At 38.2% G+C, this 15,680-nt stretch overlaps 1 protein-coding gene across 1 annotated transcript in view; it reads left to right on the plus strand.

Annotated features, from left to right (window-relative positions):
• Nucleotides 1-15,237, plus strand: part of LOC136284234 (uncharacterized) — a 29,270-nt gene extending 14,033 nt beyond the window's left edge. Inside the window, exons 15-37 of the mRNA XM_066174086.1 lie at nucleotides 124-280; nucleotides 699-887; nucleotides 1,036-1,211; nucleotides 1,426-1,555; nucleotides 2,023-2,118; nucleotides 2,791-2,953; nucleotides 3,801-4,032; nucleotides 4,564-4,594; nucleotides 4,754-4,974; nucleotides 5,397-5,491; nucleotides 6,839-6,976; nucleotides 7,185-7,380; nucleotides 7,587-7,735; nucleotides 8,571-8,765; nucleotides 9,473-9,630; nucleotides 10,210-10,327; nucleotides 10,680-10,769; nucleotides 11,123-11,218; nucleotides 11,584-11,673; nucleotides 12,250-12,402; nucleotides 12,568-12,990; nucleotides 13,353-14,261; nucleotides 14,977-15,237. Coding sequence (XP_066030183.1) covers nucleotides 124-280; nucleotides 699-887; nucleotides 1,036-1,211; nucleotides 1,426-1,555; nucleotides 2,023-2,118; nucleotides 2,791-2,953; nucleotides 3,801-4,032; nucleotides 4,564-4,594; nucleotides 4,754-4,974; nucleotides 5,397-5,491; nucleotides 6,839-6,976; nucleotides 7,185-7,380; nucleotides 7,587-7,735; nucleotides 8,571-8,765; nucleotides 9,473-9,630; nucleotides 10,210-10,327; nucleotides 10,680-10,769; nucleotides 11,123-11,218; nucleotides 11,584-11,673; nucleotides 12,250-12,402; nucleotides 12,568-12,990; nucleotides 13,353-14,261; nucleotides 14,977-15,191 — 4,420 coding nt within the window. The 3' untranslated portion in view covers nucleotides 15,192-15,237. The remainder of the gene's footprint in view (nucleotides 1-123; nucleotides 281-698; nucleotides 888-1,035; nucleotides 1,212-1,425; nucleotides 1,556-2,022; nucleotides 2,119-2,790; nucleotides 2,954-3,800; nucleotides 4,033-4,563; nucleotides 4,595-4,753; nucleotides 4,975-5,396; nucleotides 5,492-6,838; nucleotides 6,977-7,184; nucleotides 7,381-7,586; nucleotides 7,736-8,570; nucleotides 8,766-9,472; nucleotides 9,631-10,209; nucleotides 10,328-10,679; nucleotides 10,770-11,122; nucleotides 11,219-11,583; nucleotides 11,674-12,249; nucleotides 12,403-12,567; nucleotides 12,991-13,352; nucleotides 14,262-14,976) is intronic.
• Nucleotides 15,238-15,680: the final 443 nt, after the last annotated feature.

The following is a 15,680-nucleotide window of genomic DNA, read 5'->3' on the forward strand; positions in this document are numbered from 1 at the left end:
GTGCATTAAGCTGTTAAAGTGTAGGGGATTCTAGCCTGAAATCCAAGACCTTAGATGCCAGGCTCAACTTATCCTTAAGTTTTCGTTTGAGTTAATTTACTTTTACTTGCTCCCACAAACCAGACTACAGGAAAGTAAAACAAGGCTTTCTGGGTCAGTATCCTGCAGCGGAGGGGATAACAACGAAGGCCTTCTTCTGTCAAAGCCAGAGGATGGAGGTCGGCAGTTTTTTGTCAATGACTCAATTATTGGAAGACCAAGTGGAGCCTTCATTGCAAAGGTAATGTTCGTATATCGTGGGGTCCATGTTAGATTAACAAATTAAATTACAAGCATCTTAGATCACTGAATACTAAGACTTATCGTGGTCTGTTGCAAAGAGTGCTGCCATTGTTCAGAAACTGGAAACTTATAGCATGTCTCTTAATAGAGTGACAAGCCAACTCAACAAACTTCAGGATATTTAATTTTAATAGGATTGTTATTGCCGTCCCCACGAGTTAAATAGTGTTCTCCTCTTGGGGAAAGAAAAATGTATCATAAAATTCATGATTCGAGATACCAGGTTGAAATCGAGCTAGATGAAGTTGTCTTTGTTGAGTTGTCATTTGTTTCATCGTTGTCATTTTTTTCAGCTGCTTTTACATTTGGTAATCATCTGAGCTAACTCTACCATCTTATATCACCTCAAACCTCAGGTTGTAGAAGTCCACTCCAGCGGAACTTTTCTTCTGGTGGAAGTAATTTCTGCCAAATTGGACGGAAATGGAACCATTACTACAGCTGTAGATATAAACATACTGAAAAGCCACAACAGACGAAGTAGGCGGTCGACGAGATTCGATTTCGAATTGGCAAGTTTCAAACCCGACAGCATACATCACAAGGTACAGCACCTTTTAATAGTTCTACAAAAGTATTTTAAACAAACCGAGAATTAGGTAATTGCTATGTTAAGTTTGCTCTCTGATATCTATCTAAATCTTCTCAGTTTCCCCCCAAAGTTATGTCCTTTAAAATTTTCATTTTCCTCAGTTGTTGTCAACGGAGAACGCCGAGCTACAAGTCTCTTTGGAAATGTTTTTCGAACTGACTATGTTTCTTGAGATAGAACCGAAGTGGTTTGGCGGAATAGAGGATGCGGCTGTTGGTCTGGAGTTAAAGGGAGAATTAGATTTCTCTCTGACATTTAATGTTGATGGGGAGTTGAGGTAAGCAATTTTAATTAAAGAAAATAAAATGAAATCTGAGAAACTGTCGTTGCTGTGGTGGACAGTTTTTCGTTCTTTTCTGCGATGAAGCTAATATATTTTTTTAAACATTGATTCTTGTGTCATTTTGAGGTCCAATATGGTCAGCTTACGAGCAAAAGACGACTTAGCTGATCGGGATTAATTAATCATCCTTTTTTTTGTTTGTCTACAGATATGAAAAAGACCTAAACATCATGAAAGAAAAACAGCTCGGTCGTTCAATTTACATTCCCGTTGGGCCAATTAAAATCCCTGCCGGTATCTTCTTGGAAATAACAGGATATGCATCTGCTGGATTATCTGTAAGTTGGCGATACAATTCACTAACGTTTTAGTTTAACCACTGGCCTTGAAAACATCACAGCTCTCTCATTTAATGTCTATTATTTAAAATGATTGTACGCTATCATGAAACACTTCAATGAGTTAACACAGGAAAATGTATTTCCTCTATTGCCTACTCAGTCGCAGTCGGTGACCCAGTCAGCAAGCTACTCAGTCAGTCAGCTATTCAGTTTTACTATTTTTTGGTTGGTTGGTGCGAAATCAATGATGGAATGTAATGATTGCGTCCTACCTGTTTTAGTTGTCTCGACGAGATCAAGGAGCACCAAAACACGAACGTGACCCAGCAAGACAACAAATATTCAATAAGTATAGTACCGTGGCCAAGAAGTTCGCAGCGGCAATTTATGCTCTCGAGTAGTTAAGGAAAATATCGTCCATTTACAAAGAGATTGAATTAACTCACTGTCTTTTTTTTCCCTAGGGAAAAATTTCCCGTGAATTATCAGTCAATGGAAGGGTCTCTCTTGGAGGCGAATGCCGTTGGAGCCGTGGTAGTTGCTACAAAACTGCTGATAATGTAAGGGAAGAAAAATTGCATAGTAATGTTTCAGTTTCTTCATCATTCAAGTGTTAGATGTACTCTATAAACTTTTTGCCGTTGGACTGGTCCCTACCTGTTGACAAAATGGCGGCTTGTACCTCTTACTCTGTGTAAAGGATTGCAACACTGCTAATTTTTCACAAAGTTGTTCCAAATCAACAGATTTCTGAGCTTTTCCGTGATTAGCACCGTTATACGTTTGTGGGTTCTCCGTGATTAGCACCGTCATACGTTCGTGGGTTTTCCATGATTAGCACCGTTATACGTTGGTGGGTTTTCCGTGATTAGCACCGTTATACGTTTGTGGGTTTTTAATTTATCACGACCTCAATCAAGTCAAAACTTATTTGGATGATGTCTTTAAACATTCGTCTTCTTAAAATTATTCTTATCAATTATCCTCTTGCTAAGAAGACGAAGGCCTACCGTTCTCGCTTTGCATTTAGGATAGAAAAAAAAATTTGAACGCCTCGTCACTGTTCCGCGGCAACTGAGCGCCAACAAGCCTGTGCAACCACGACTCGATCTCCTCTTCATCAGCATCAGCTACCTCGTTCTCGTCTCCTTCTTCCTCTCTTCTTATATATTTTTTCTTTTTTATCCATTTGAGACCAAATTTTATCCTTTTTTGACGTATCACTAATATAGGTTACTCTTCGCAAAGACTGGAGAAGCCCAGATCCGCAATTGGAAGCTGGAGCATCCGTCAAGATTAGAGTCACACCCAAAATCTCAGTGAAACTGCCAGCGTCTCCAAAATCGCGATCAAAATCAACCAAGTCATCCTTTTTTAGTTTTTTCGACGATTTAGGTGAGATCAATCAAACAATTCTTTCGTGCGGCCTACTTCTATCCAAATTTAACCAAAGTTCCTGATTTATTAGTTTAGGTAAAGTCTACATCAGGTAAGGTGCAGATAAGCGATAGTTGCATTCGAGTTTTTGTTTTGCTTATTGGACGCAAAACGCTCTCGCCTTACATCAACTCAATCAATTTTTTTCTTGAGAATAATCGGCTCTCCAACTCTTTAGACCAATCACAAGGCGAACTAAAGCAAAATCGATGCAATTTCGGAATACCTTTGATTCCTATTTGGACATTGCTCTATTTTCAATACTATGGTTACCTCAACCATACGTTCTAGTCTTATAATGGGGTTTTATCATGACCATTGCAAATTCTTCAAATGTTATTGGTGCATTTGCAGCCTCATTTTTCACTAATCATTCTGTACAATTGTAATTTTATAGTGCAATCGGATAATTGGCTGTAATGGGACACCCATAATCGGACATTTAAAGCAGCGAATCATACAAGGTCCGCTCAGCTAAATCCACCAATCACAGAATTGATCGCAATAAGCAAAGCAACAGCAACTTATCCAAAAAAAAGGCTGGGAAATTTCCAAAATGGAAGAATTTTTAACTAAAGACATTATCTCCTCTGGAGAGATTTGCTCTGGGTGTATTTGTTGTTTTCGGAAATTTAAATGGTTATGATTAATTGGTAACAGGACTCCTTGTCATCCAACCTGTGATTGACAAATTGGACTCCCGCTTCGCGGTCGTCCGATTTTTTTTATCAATGGTATGGTTACTGACCGAATTGGACTCCATTCGGTCCTATTGTCATTATTAATAAAGATAATTTTGTTTCAGTTGAAGCTAGTTTTGAGTATGTGGACCTTTCCATGGCGGTATTTGTGAGCGTACCACTAGAAGCTGATCTGGCCATACGGCTTCCTACGTCTCAATGCGGTGGGAATAACCACGCTGAATTGGAAAGCTCCTACGGAATTTCCGGTGTAAATCTCGGTGTCTCGGTTGGATTTCTTAAAAAACATTTGACACTTGAACTTCCTTTGGGATATCGTCAGAGTAAACGCTATTGGTAAAAAAATTCACGTTTTATAGAAACAACTTGACTCCTGACATATAGAATAGTGACGCGAAGAAGTAACTGTCATACACTCACTTTTGTTAATGAAACTAACTACCTAAAATGCACGAGCACAAGGAGGCTATAAATGAGAAAAATGATATCCCATACCCTTGCAAATATAATGAAAATGCTAATGAACAAAGTAAGATCTTCCCGAACTAATAGAGGTAAAAGAAACATATATTCTAAAGAGAAAATCACTTCCCACGTTCTTTTCGCATAATGAAATACATAAAAACGTGCTTAGAAAATAGAAACAACAATAATGATAAAGTGAATTAAGAAAATTCTGTGTTACTTCTCAGCTTTAGGAAAGAAACCTAGACCCCTTGTTCTGCTCGTAAGTAAGAGAGCGCAAGAACGTAAATAGGTAGATACGCCAGTAGATAAGAAAACGGGCCTTATAAAGATAAGTGCACGGCGGACGTGACTTCCGTTTTTATTTAACTATTAAATCAATATTTTACTGTTCTTTCCTAGGGATTGTATATGTCCAGTCAAAAGTGAGAGAGTAAGTTATTATAACTATAACTTATATGAGTTATTGCTATCTTTTAAAATTTTACTTTTCAATTCTATTCCGCCTGCCTTTTTTTCCTTTGTAGTAAGCGTCCTTCGTGTAACGTTATTTTGTTAGTTTTAAATATAATTTGCATCTTCTTTGTAACAGTTATGTGCGGGACCTCCACCACCGCGACCGAGACCACCCGAGAATAGAGATCCAAAACCTGGGAATGGCAATCCAACATCTGGGAATGGAAATCCAAAACCTGGGAATGGCAATCCAACACCTGGGAATGGAAATCCAACACCTGGGAATGAAAATCCAACACCTGGGAATGGCAATCAATCACCGAAAAATAAGAATGGATATAAAGTACTTCCAAGTGGGTAAGAGTGCTGATTATTCTTTCACATAACGTGTTATAGCCCGTAGGAAGCCTGGGGCTTCAAGCGTGTAAATAACCTCCCGTTCCCAAATGCTGCTGTTTGCTTGGTCTTAAAGTGATTTTTAGCCTCATAAAGAAAAAAAAATGTGCTGAAATGATCATGTCACTACAAAAGAGATTGGTTGAAGCTTTGCTAGAGATATAATTAGTTGGAAGAATATTGCAGCAATAATACAACTGACTGGCCAACTGGCCGACCAGCCATTTGGCTGACAGGCTGAAGAAATGACGGATTAATTAATTGATTGACTAGCTGGCTGACTGAATAACAGATCCAGCAGCTGATTGACTTACTGACCGACTGACCGACTGGCTGACGGATGAATTCATGGATTCATTATTGATTTACTTTCTCGAAAACAGAAAGACCGGAAAATTTCAATGTGGAAAAGGACCTATCTGTTCTGGGGAACGAACAGGCCCTGACTGCGATCAGCCACATAGAGGGCTTCTTCGGAGTATGTAACAGTGAATGGACCTGCAAACTATGAACCTAATTGCAGTAACGTTATTATGGAAAAAGCAAAAAGAAACAAAGAAAAACCAAATTCAAATCAATTGGCATATAGCGTAAGCATATGTCATCAGCATTACAATTTGATTATTGACAATAATTACTCAGCAGGGCCCAGTTGTTTCGAGGGGCGATTAGCGCTGACTCAGGCTATTTATTTATATATTTTATTTATTTTTTATTTCTCAATCCAGGTTTCTTTATTTCTTTTTTCAAAAGCCTGTAGGGAAAATTTTTCCATTCTTCTTAGAACATCCAATAATCAAATTGCAAGCAAAAAGATTTGAACTAAATTTCCTTTTGAAGAATGGCTGCCTTGCGTTTTGTCAATGTTTTCGAGGAGGTGATAAGCGCGATGAAAGAAAATTAAATTGCGAAGAGCACAAAACATGCTACTAAGTTTGGCGGAAGAATTTTTAAAAGAAGGATAGAGATCTCTTTTTTTTTGGAATCACTTGAAATTTCTATGACAACTACATCTCAAATTCTCAAGAAGTTGGAAGAGCTTCTATGTTGAAATTTTGAGAAAATTGTTCGGCCGACGTGCAAACGGCTACAGGATATTTCTGTATGCTAGCTAATTCCTATTCGGCTTTTTTTCCTTTCCGTTTTTGCTTTTTCTTTATAGTCTTATTGCAAATAGATATGTGTTAAATAAGTTTGAATTCATGAAGCTAACATTGTGTCCAATATTGCTATTACTGATATGAAGATAATCGGTGGTGGTGAAGATAATCAGGAAATCAAGAGCCGCATTTGTTGTAGCTCTATAAATCAAAGTTTAATTTGATAATTCCATTTCGAACCCCGTAAGAGCGGGGAAAAACAGGAGCAAAGCAATTTTTCAAACTTTTTCAGTTTTATAACCCTACAATAGGGGATTTCTTATTCCACCTTTATCTCATTTTCTGGCATTCAAACATTTTGTCTACAAAATACTTCCCGGCCGTTCTGAGCGTCTTACCGATCGCATAAGGTGTGCGCTAAAAACAAAAACAACACAGGCGAAACTACTAAAGTGTTTCTTCTGACCAATGCAACAAAAAACTCTGGTACACTTACAAGTTCCTTTCTTAAAAAGTTGAGCCTAAAAGCCGAAAAAAGCAAGTTTTCGATCATTCAGCGCGGCCAGAGTAATACTCTGGCGAATTTTGCGCGTCCCTTTCCCCTAATCATGACAATGTGGCGAAGTAGTGAAATAACAAACGTATTTATGTATATTTTAGTACTCTCGAAATATATCACTGCAATGATCTTTCTTTTGGCAAAGTCATGATAATTCGCTTTACAGATTGTTCAGGTAACGGAGATCCTATCATAGCCCCAAAGTGTGAAGCGGAGTGTAACTGTTCAGGTGGATGGGAGGGAGAATTTTGTGAGCGCTTAATTGCAAATGGTGGAGGTGACCCACATCTGGAAACATTAGATGGTAAGTAGAGAAGAAAAACAGATTCTACATTCACTCATTTTCGAGCGAGAGGTAAAGAGAAATTTAAAAACCCTGAAAGAGGTCCAACAATTTGTCCAAACGATAGATTTCAGACAATCCTTTGTGTTTTCGTTTGTAAATGAGAGCTTTATTTCAGAGTTTGTGTAATGTTTATGACGGCAGTTTTGATTTTTGCCTTCTTCGCTAGGTGTTAATTTTGACTTTTTTGGAATTGGAGAGTTCTGGGGTTGCAAGAGTGTTAAAAACGATTTTGGTCTTCAGTTCCGTTTTTATTATTACGAGCGAGCTTCGCTTATTGGTGGAATTGCACTCAAAGCTGGGAGAAGTGTTGTTACGATTATGACGATCAAGACTGAAAGAGTTCAAGACTTGCCCATTACAAGGTTTGGTTTATGCTTCTTAATCAATAAACAAAGCATTTCCATAATAGAGGCTATAGCCAGGGTGACTGGGATCTTCAAGTACTTACTTGTTCAGATACAATCTATTGCGATGTTGACTCACTAACCCTAATAAGGAGATGCAATTCACCTTGATTGAACCAGTATCATTCAAGAACTTTTTATGACTGACCCTGATTTCTCAACAGAATCGATGGAGTGGAAATGAATGCCACCAGTAATTTGTCAGAACCTATTGAAATAAGTAATGGCACAGTGTTATTGGATCATCAAAGACGTTTTTCTTTTGAGGCTGAGGAGAACAGCGTCGTTTTAATTTCACTTCAGTATGATGCAGGCAAGTCCTTAAAAGATATTTCAAGTAATTTCCTTTTTGCCCAAGTCATTCATAAGATCAGTAGGTATGAATACTAACCAGCTGGACTTTTATCCAGAAATAAACAATGCTTTTAGTTCCTCAAATTGCCCCAAATAGGAAATGGTCTTACGCGAATAAATTTCCAAGGGATGCTCTTCGTCCATCATGTTGGGCCATAATTGGAGGGTTTTCGTTAAGTATATCTGTTTGTTTTGTTTGCTTGTTTGTTGGTTTATCTGGCCTTTCACTGGTGAGAGAAGGAAAACCTACGGTCCAACCCCGAGAAAAATCCTCCAAGCCAGTACAGGAACTTTATCACTTAACCCTTTAACTCCCAAGATCTTATTAGCAATTCTCATTACTGTCTGCCAAACGATTCTCATTATGTTAGTTTAGAGAATTTGGTATCAGATCAATTAATAATCCCATAGTTGATGTTTGCCTTTATTCTTATCACTTTTCTGCATGATATTGTATAGATATAATAAAGAGAAATTCTGTTTTGGTCACTCACGGGAGTTAAGGGGTTGAAGAGTTTGACTTTAATGAGATGTCCAAGCTGAGAAGAAATGTCAGCAAATCAATCAATAGGACGCGGGTGAACTAGCCCGAGACGTTAACGAAATGAACTGAGAAGTTAACGAAGTGGTCGAGGGCGAAACGACGCTTAGGCGAAATGGTTAGTTATTGCTAGACGGTAAGTGACTCCGGTCTCGAATGTCGAAGGTCAGAGAAGAAAGCCCTCGTTACCGTAGTATTACAGCCTCGCCACATTTCGTTACGTCTAAGATATGACTTTTTTTACTTCTCTCAGGCGTAACAGTAACCATCGACGTTCGTCATAGTCGAGTTATGAAGAGACAATATTTGAATATTCTTTATTCGCCAACTGCTGCTTACAAAGGTCACACTGAAGGACTGTGTGGCTTCATGGATAACAATGCCACTAACGATTTCATGGGAACCGACGGAACTCTTTATGATGACGCCGTTCAATTTGCCGAATCATGTAAGCAAAGCTTATCACAAAGTTTGATCTAGATGTTACCCCAATATTTTTATTTGAAAAATTTATTGGCACTGAAAATTTTCTTAAAATACAACAAAATTTTAAGGTAAATACATATTAGTATCCTCGTCTTTTAGGTCTGTGCAGTAGGTCACAGACCAGAACGGAAAAATAAGTATCTTTAACTTACAGTACGCACTGAATAAACACGTTGTTAACAGGACATTCTTATCTTTATTGTGCGTTTGGTAGGTTAGAGAAGAATTGCTTGTCAAAGGGGACAGCCGCAGAAAATTTTTGAGTGCTAGAAGCAAAATGAGTAATTTTGAAATCATTTCTTTAGTCGTTGGAAAATTCTAGCACGTACTTAAAAGAAAAAAAAAAGGATTAAAGTCCAATTTTTGAAACAAAGACATCAATCTAGGCGGGCCTAGTAACTGAGCGAAGTTGTAGAATGATGCAGGTGGACACCAAAACTTTAAAGAAATTGAAGAATAAGCTGAACGAGGATGTTTTAAATAACAGCAGCTGCGTTATCCGATGTAACCTTTCTCTGGTTTTTTAACTACGAAAAATGGGGTAGTCTTCGGCTGGCAAAATAAGACAATACCCTGATAATCTCTTTGTTTCCAGTATGATAAGCAATGTACATAATGACGAACTGTATCAACCTACATACCGATGAAACTGTTTCTTTCATTTAAAAGGGAGGATCACAGATTGTCACGATGGCTCAGGCACGGAGGACTCTTGGTCATGGAAGTCATCAAACTTCTATCACGATGACATAATGGACATAACGTACACAGATCCCACATACATACCTATGTATTCACTAGACGGAATTTCTCAGTCTCTACTACAGGTTAATAAACTCATGTGCATAAATCAAAGCCATAACTTAGATCTGTTATGTGATTGGTCATTTAGCAACACCATCTGAGCAATAATAGGACTATGTTGCTGCATTGCTTTTATTTGGACAGTGTGATTGGTTAGTCTATACCTTATGCATGTGTTATTGGACAGAACGCTTCAATTCCTCATTTTTCACTTGAGTGATCACGGACCAAATTGGATTCCGTGCGGTTCATCTCTCATTATTGAAAAAGGGGAAACTCGACTGCAACATAAATAAAAAAAAAAAAAATAAACCCTGCTTCTTTGAACAACCCTGTGGCATACAATCTGATCGCTGTTATGAAGAACGCACATAAAAATGCAAAACAAAACAAAAAGCAGAAATTAGAAACAAAACCATCACGTCTGGCCACGATTTAAAAAAAAATGTAGTGAGTCTCCTTTAGCTTGGTGTCCTTTTCTTTACCTTAATTTGAGATGAGCATCCAGGCGCTTGTTTAAAGACTTAAGATGATTGAGATAAACTTCTTAATTTGAGATAAGATTTACTATGACTCTTTTTTGTTATTCATCTTCAACGTAGATTGCAACAAGCATGTGCCAATCTTTAAACATTTCTGATAACGATTTACAAAGCTGCATATTCGATGTCGCCATTACCAATGACACGACATTTACTGATCAGGAAACTTTTAAACGAGGTAAGCTTTATTAACGAGTTTTTGTAAAGATGATTTCCAAGTTCGTTTTTCTATAAAGAGTAAAGGACATTTGGTGTTTCAATTTATATCAAAATGTTACTCCTTACCATCCAAAAATACAAATATTAGATGAAAACTACTTTGAAGATATTGTCATTGATAAAAAGTTTTATTAAACATAACAACCTGAAAGTTTAAGAGTACGAAATAGGAAATTTTCAAAGTAACAGTATATAAAGGCTGGAGCGCTAACTTGTTGGCCTCAACATGCTTACGAGATCTGATTCTTTAAAGCTAATATTTCAAATGGCTTTTAATAATTCATTCAAGAAATTGGATTTCTCTGTTTAAGGCTGTCCAGACCAATGCTCAGGTAAAGGGAGATGTATCAATGGAACATGTAAATGTATCGAAGGTTGGACTGGGAAGAGTTGTGACAAAGGTATTGGTTATTTTCAGCTTGAATCCTAACAACAGGTGTTAAATAGACAAAGCGGACGCCTGGAACTCTCTGCTAGAATTCTTAAGTAAATTTTATTTCACTGTATTCTGTATAAGACATACTATTATACCCAATATAAAGGCTCGCTTAACTTTGTTGTGCGTGTGTGTTTTCTGCTTCGTTTTTGTGTTGTTGAGACTTTTTCTGTTTTCGGAGCTTCTCAGCTAGTTCAATTTTCATTCTGAATTTTAACATAGCACAATTGGGTTTTTCAATGTTGCCATCTGGCATCTTCACAAAAAAACCGTACCTCTTCGACCCTAATGTTGTCATCGTAATTTTCTTTTCCTCAGGCTCTTGTCTGAACTGTTCAACCATCCATGGCGAGTGTGTTAAAGGATTTTGTGTCTGTGACCTGGGCTGGGAAGGACGAAGCTGTGAACTGGAAGGTTATGCCGTTCATGGTCATCTTCTAAATAAAATAGAGTATATTCATTTTGTTCGAAGATTTCCTTATATTGACACTAGGGAACTCTTTTAAGCTGCTAAATGGATGTTCTCGAAGACATTATGAATGAGCTTGTTTGAGATTGTTTGACCAGGCTGGATTTTCTCTTTTCCTCAGGAAAAGTTGATCTAATTTTGCAACTGGCATCGAGTTTGAAACTATTGAAAAAGAAAGAAGGGCGCTTGCTTCTAGAGGTCGAGATCTGATTTCATTTGCCGAAAGTAGTGCCCTTTGTGATGATTTTTCAACGACGCGCCTTTATATCACACCAAAATACTAACGTTTATAAATTATTGTGATCTACAGCCACTTGCTTTGGAGTTAACAACTGCACTAGCCCTGAACACGGCAGTTGTAAAACGACAGATGTTTGCCAGTGTTATCCCGGCTATATAGGTCAGTTACATGGATCTTCTTGTGGCTGTTTGTTGTTGATGTTATTATAAACGCAAGCTAAATTACTTAAAAAAAAAAAAGATCAATGGTAACCAGTGATATTGTAAGTTCTCGGTCAGCGGAGATCAACGAATGAGAAGGCGTGAAAAATCGATGGGGGTCTGCGGAGGAGTGTTTCATTTCAGTTGTTATAATCGTGAAAACCAAAAAGACTGAAGATGGATCGGTGGCAGCTTGCACCTTGGCCCGTGGTTGGTGGAGAGCGAAGGCGAACTATTAGTCACAGTGGACGAGCGGAGGGGATAATTAGGGCGTAATTTATTTTAGAGATTATAGTGTAGCAAGTTAAAAAGTAGACAGGTGATGGCTTTTTTTATAATCAGCCATAACAAGAAAAGATGAGATTGATCAATTATTCAATCAATGCACTTTTGCTTTTAATTGTTCTCAGCAGAAATCTTAATCTAAAGTTCGTACTTTACATAGCTGCCTTGTGCTTATAAAAATACTATCAGCCCGTTATATCGCCCGAAACACTTCTTGTTCTTAAAACAGGTACATTTCTCGTATTTCCAGGTACTAACTGCAGTATTGTTCCTACTTGTTACGATGTATCAAACTGTTCTGGCAATGGAATCTGTGTGGATTTCGATGTATGCAAATGTAATACGGGATGGACTGGAAACAATTGTGCTCGATACTCTTGCGAACGATTGAATTATTGTTCTGGTGAGTTATCTCGGGAAATCATATTCATAGTCTACGAAGAGATGTATTCTCGACTATCCTTCCTTCCCTCATTGCTTCTTTTTGTTTGTCCTTTATAACGTTCTCCTGGTCCTATGCTAGTATTAATGTTTTATTGTCATTTCTCTCCCCCTTGCTGTTGATAAGAACACGGTAGCTGCGTGGCATTTGACAAATGCACCTGTGATTATGGCTGGACCGGAGTAAGCTGCGCCCTTCCTGACTGTGAAGCTGTTAATCAATGTTCAAATAAAGGAGAGTGCATTTCCAGCGACAAGTGTCGCTGCCTTCCGGGGTTTATTGGAGCGGATTGCGGTCAGATGGCGGACTGTAGTCATCTTGCAAACTGCAGTGGCCAAGGCGTTTGCGTTTCCACCGAGATGCTGAATGTGTCTTGTAGTTGCTATCTAGGTTTTACTGGAGAGAACTGCAGTCAGCCAACTTGCACAACCGTGAATAATTGTTCTGCCCATGGTGCGTGCGTGGAAGCCGAGTTCTGTAAATGTGACTTTGGATACATTGGAACTGACTGCAGTAACTTTTCTTGTGAGGCTGTCAACTATTGCTCCGGCAAGTGCATTGGTTTAAAATTGTTTTGTGAATAATCTTTTCCTAAGTCGCAACTCTTGTGGACACATCATACTAGCGAGGAGAACATTATTATTGTTAACAAAAAATGACATATCATTTCCCTTCCAGTGTCTGAGAAAAATGGTTACAGAGAGTTTCAATGTCTTTGAGTGGTCGAAATTGTGGGATACTTTCATGTAGAGGTGCTTTACTCACAACGACCACAATCCTGTCTCTATGATAAAGATCTTGACGTTCTCCCCGACAACTTTCATTCCCGAATTATTTGTAGCTGATGCTTCTATAACAAAGCGATACGGTAAGACAAGGCTGACAAACGATGTTTTTTTTTTTTGCTGCAGGAAATGGAAAATGTGTTGGTTACGACCTTTGTCTTTGCAATTCCTCCTGGTCGGGTCGCGCATGCAGTGTTCCTGATTGCAGTGCTGTAAAAAATTGTTCTGGCCAAGGAGATTGTATCCTACCCAACGTTTGTTCTTGTTATCCAGCTTTTGATGGCGAATACTGCGACCAGAAGGCAAAACCAAACATCAATCCTCCAAGATTTAACCAAACATTTCATAACGCAGCCATTATGGAAAATTCTCCTGTAGGAACAGTGATTTTACAAGTAAAAGCCACCGATACAGATTTAGGAAGAAACGGTCAGATATTTTATGCCATACTTGGTGATGATAACGTAGAAAGTGTTCTTACCGTTGGTGGACAATCTGGAAAGGTTTACAGCGCAAAGAAGCTGGATTTTGAGGCGATTGAGATGAAATCATTCAATGTGACCGTGGTTGCTGCAGATAATGGATATCCACAGAAATCTGGAATCGCTATCGTACAGATAACAATAGTGGATGAAAATGACAATTGTCCAACCTTCATCGAGCCACCAGGAGATCTAAAACTAGAATTCCTTGCACTCATTCCCGGAGAAACCGTAACCAAAGTTTCTGCAATTGACTTGGATAGTGGAGTAAACAGCGACATAACTTATAGCCTATCCAAAAATGACGCGTTCTCTATTGATAACAAAACTGGTGTGGTTACTGTGGTGTCCAACTTGACAGAGAAAGTTCATCGTCTCATTGTTAGTGCAAGTGACAACGGGGACGTTTCTTGTATAACAGACATCAGTTTGACAGTTGAAATCGGCGTCTCCCCAACAACAAAGCCCCGCACTACACCTACCACTCCCTTCACGAACAGGAAACCTGAAACCTCCAGTACATCTACCTTTCCTGTGACCACGGCGTTCACAGGTCAGTTTGTTTCCATTTGTAGATGACGAGAACATTATCAAAGCGCTTTTATTGGCTGAATAGTTAAATGACAACCTCAAACCAAAGAAAATAATTGATCAATGTGGTTACAAGGGTGATGAACTAATATGGAGCGAAGATGAACAAACGACAATATTCATCCAATTAAAAATGAAAACCTTGAAAAATTTACGTTAAACTTTTCGTAATACACGAACCACGATTTAATCTCTTTAACAATAACTATTTTACATTTCAAGATGCACAAAACACGATTTTACCTCATTAACAAACAGAATTAACTATTTTACATTTATCACTGAAATTAAAGATGGGATCAACTCGCTTACCGATTCGATTTTGCAATTGAATTAGTACTGGAGAAACCTTCAAAAGATCGTGGAGAGATTGAAAAGAGTTAACGTAAACGTTATGTACATTTAAAGTGCAAACAAGTTACCAATTGTTATAACAAATTCAGAAAGTGTTTAACTATTTTAACATCATTTGTATTACAAAAAGGTAGTAACAATTCATTAATGAATAAAATAAACCGTGGTATGGAAACCCGCACCTCGCATGTTTGACGTAAACAGATCCGAATCCTTCATCAAGCGGATAAGTAAAAAGAATGAAGTAGCCGGAATTCATTCATTTCTTTGTCGTTCGAGTCCAAGTTTGAAAAATATTCTTTATTCTTTCTTTTTAGACGAAGGAGCGACCACTTCGCATGTACCAACGGAGGCAGGCGCGGATCCCCAGGAAGGTCCAAATTATGCAATAATTGGTGGGTCTGCAGCTGGAGGAGTGCTGCTTCTTTTGATTGCAGTAGTGGTGATCAGAAAATGTCTTTGCAGAAACAGCACATCTTCAGAAACTACGGGGAGATGGAATGCTGGTATGGATTTTGAGATGTCTTGGAGGAAGTGAGAACATGTTATATCTGATGACAGATTTCAAAATGAAAGTTTGCATTAGAGAGAAAAAACCTGAGACAACTTCTTGGGTTACCTGTGGTCTCAGTCCTTTACTCGTATACACAGTAGTAAAGAGAAGCTTTTTTTTATACAAGCGGAGTTGATAGAATTAGTATCAATATCAGTCAGTGACAAACAAAACATAAGCGTTGCAACGTTAGTGGTATCAAGAGATTACAACTCTCACTTAAACCTAGTATATCGCTGTTATATAGTGATTATCAGTAGTAACGGAAGTAGCAGTGGTAATACCGGTAACAGTAGAAGTGATATGACTTTCATATATTCTTAACCGCCAGTAGAAGTGATTGTAGCGATGTAAGAAGCAGTATGCTGTAGGAGTGGTGTTAACAGGGGCAGTAGCAGAAGGCCATCAACTAACCTAACTATACATCTATATCTCAGTTAGAGATGGTTACTGGTGACATATCTCTAGTTTTCC

This window comes from Pocillopora verrucosa, chromosome 11, assembly GCF_036669915.1.
Source record: "Pocillopora verrucosa isolate sample1 chromosome 11, ASM3666991v2, whole genome shotgun sequence".
Lineage (NCBI taxonomy): Eukaryota > Metazoa > Cnidaria > Anthozoa > Scleractinia > Pocilloporidae > Pocillopora > Pocillopora verrucosa.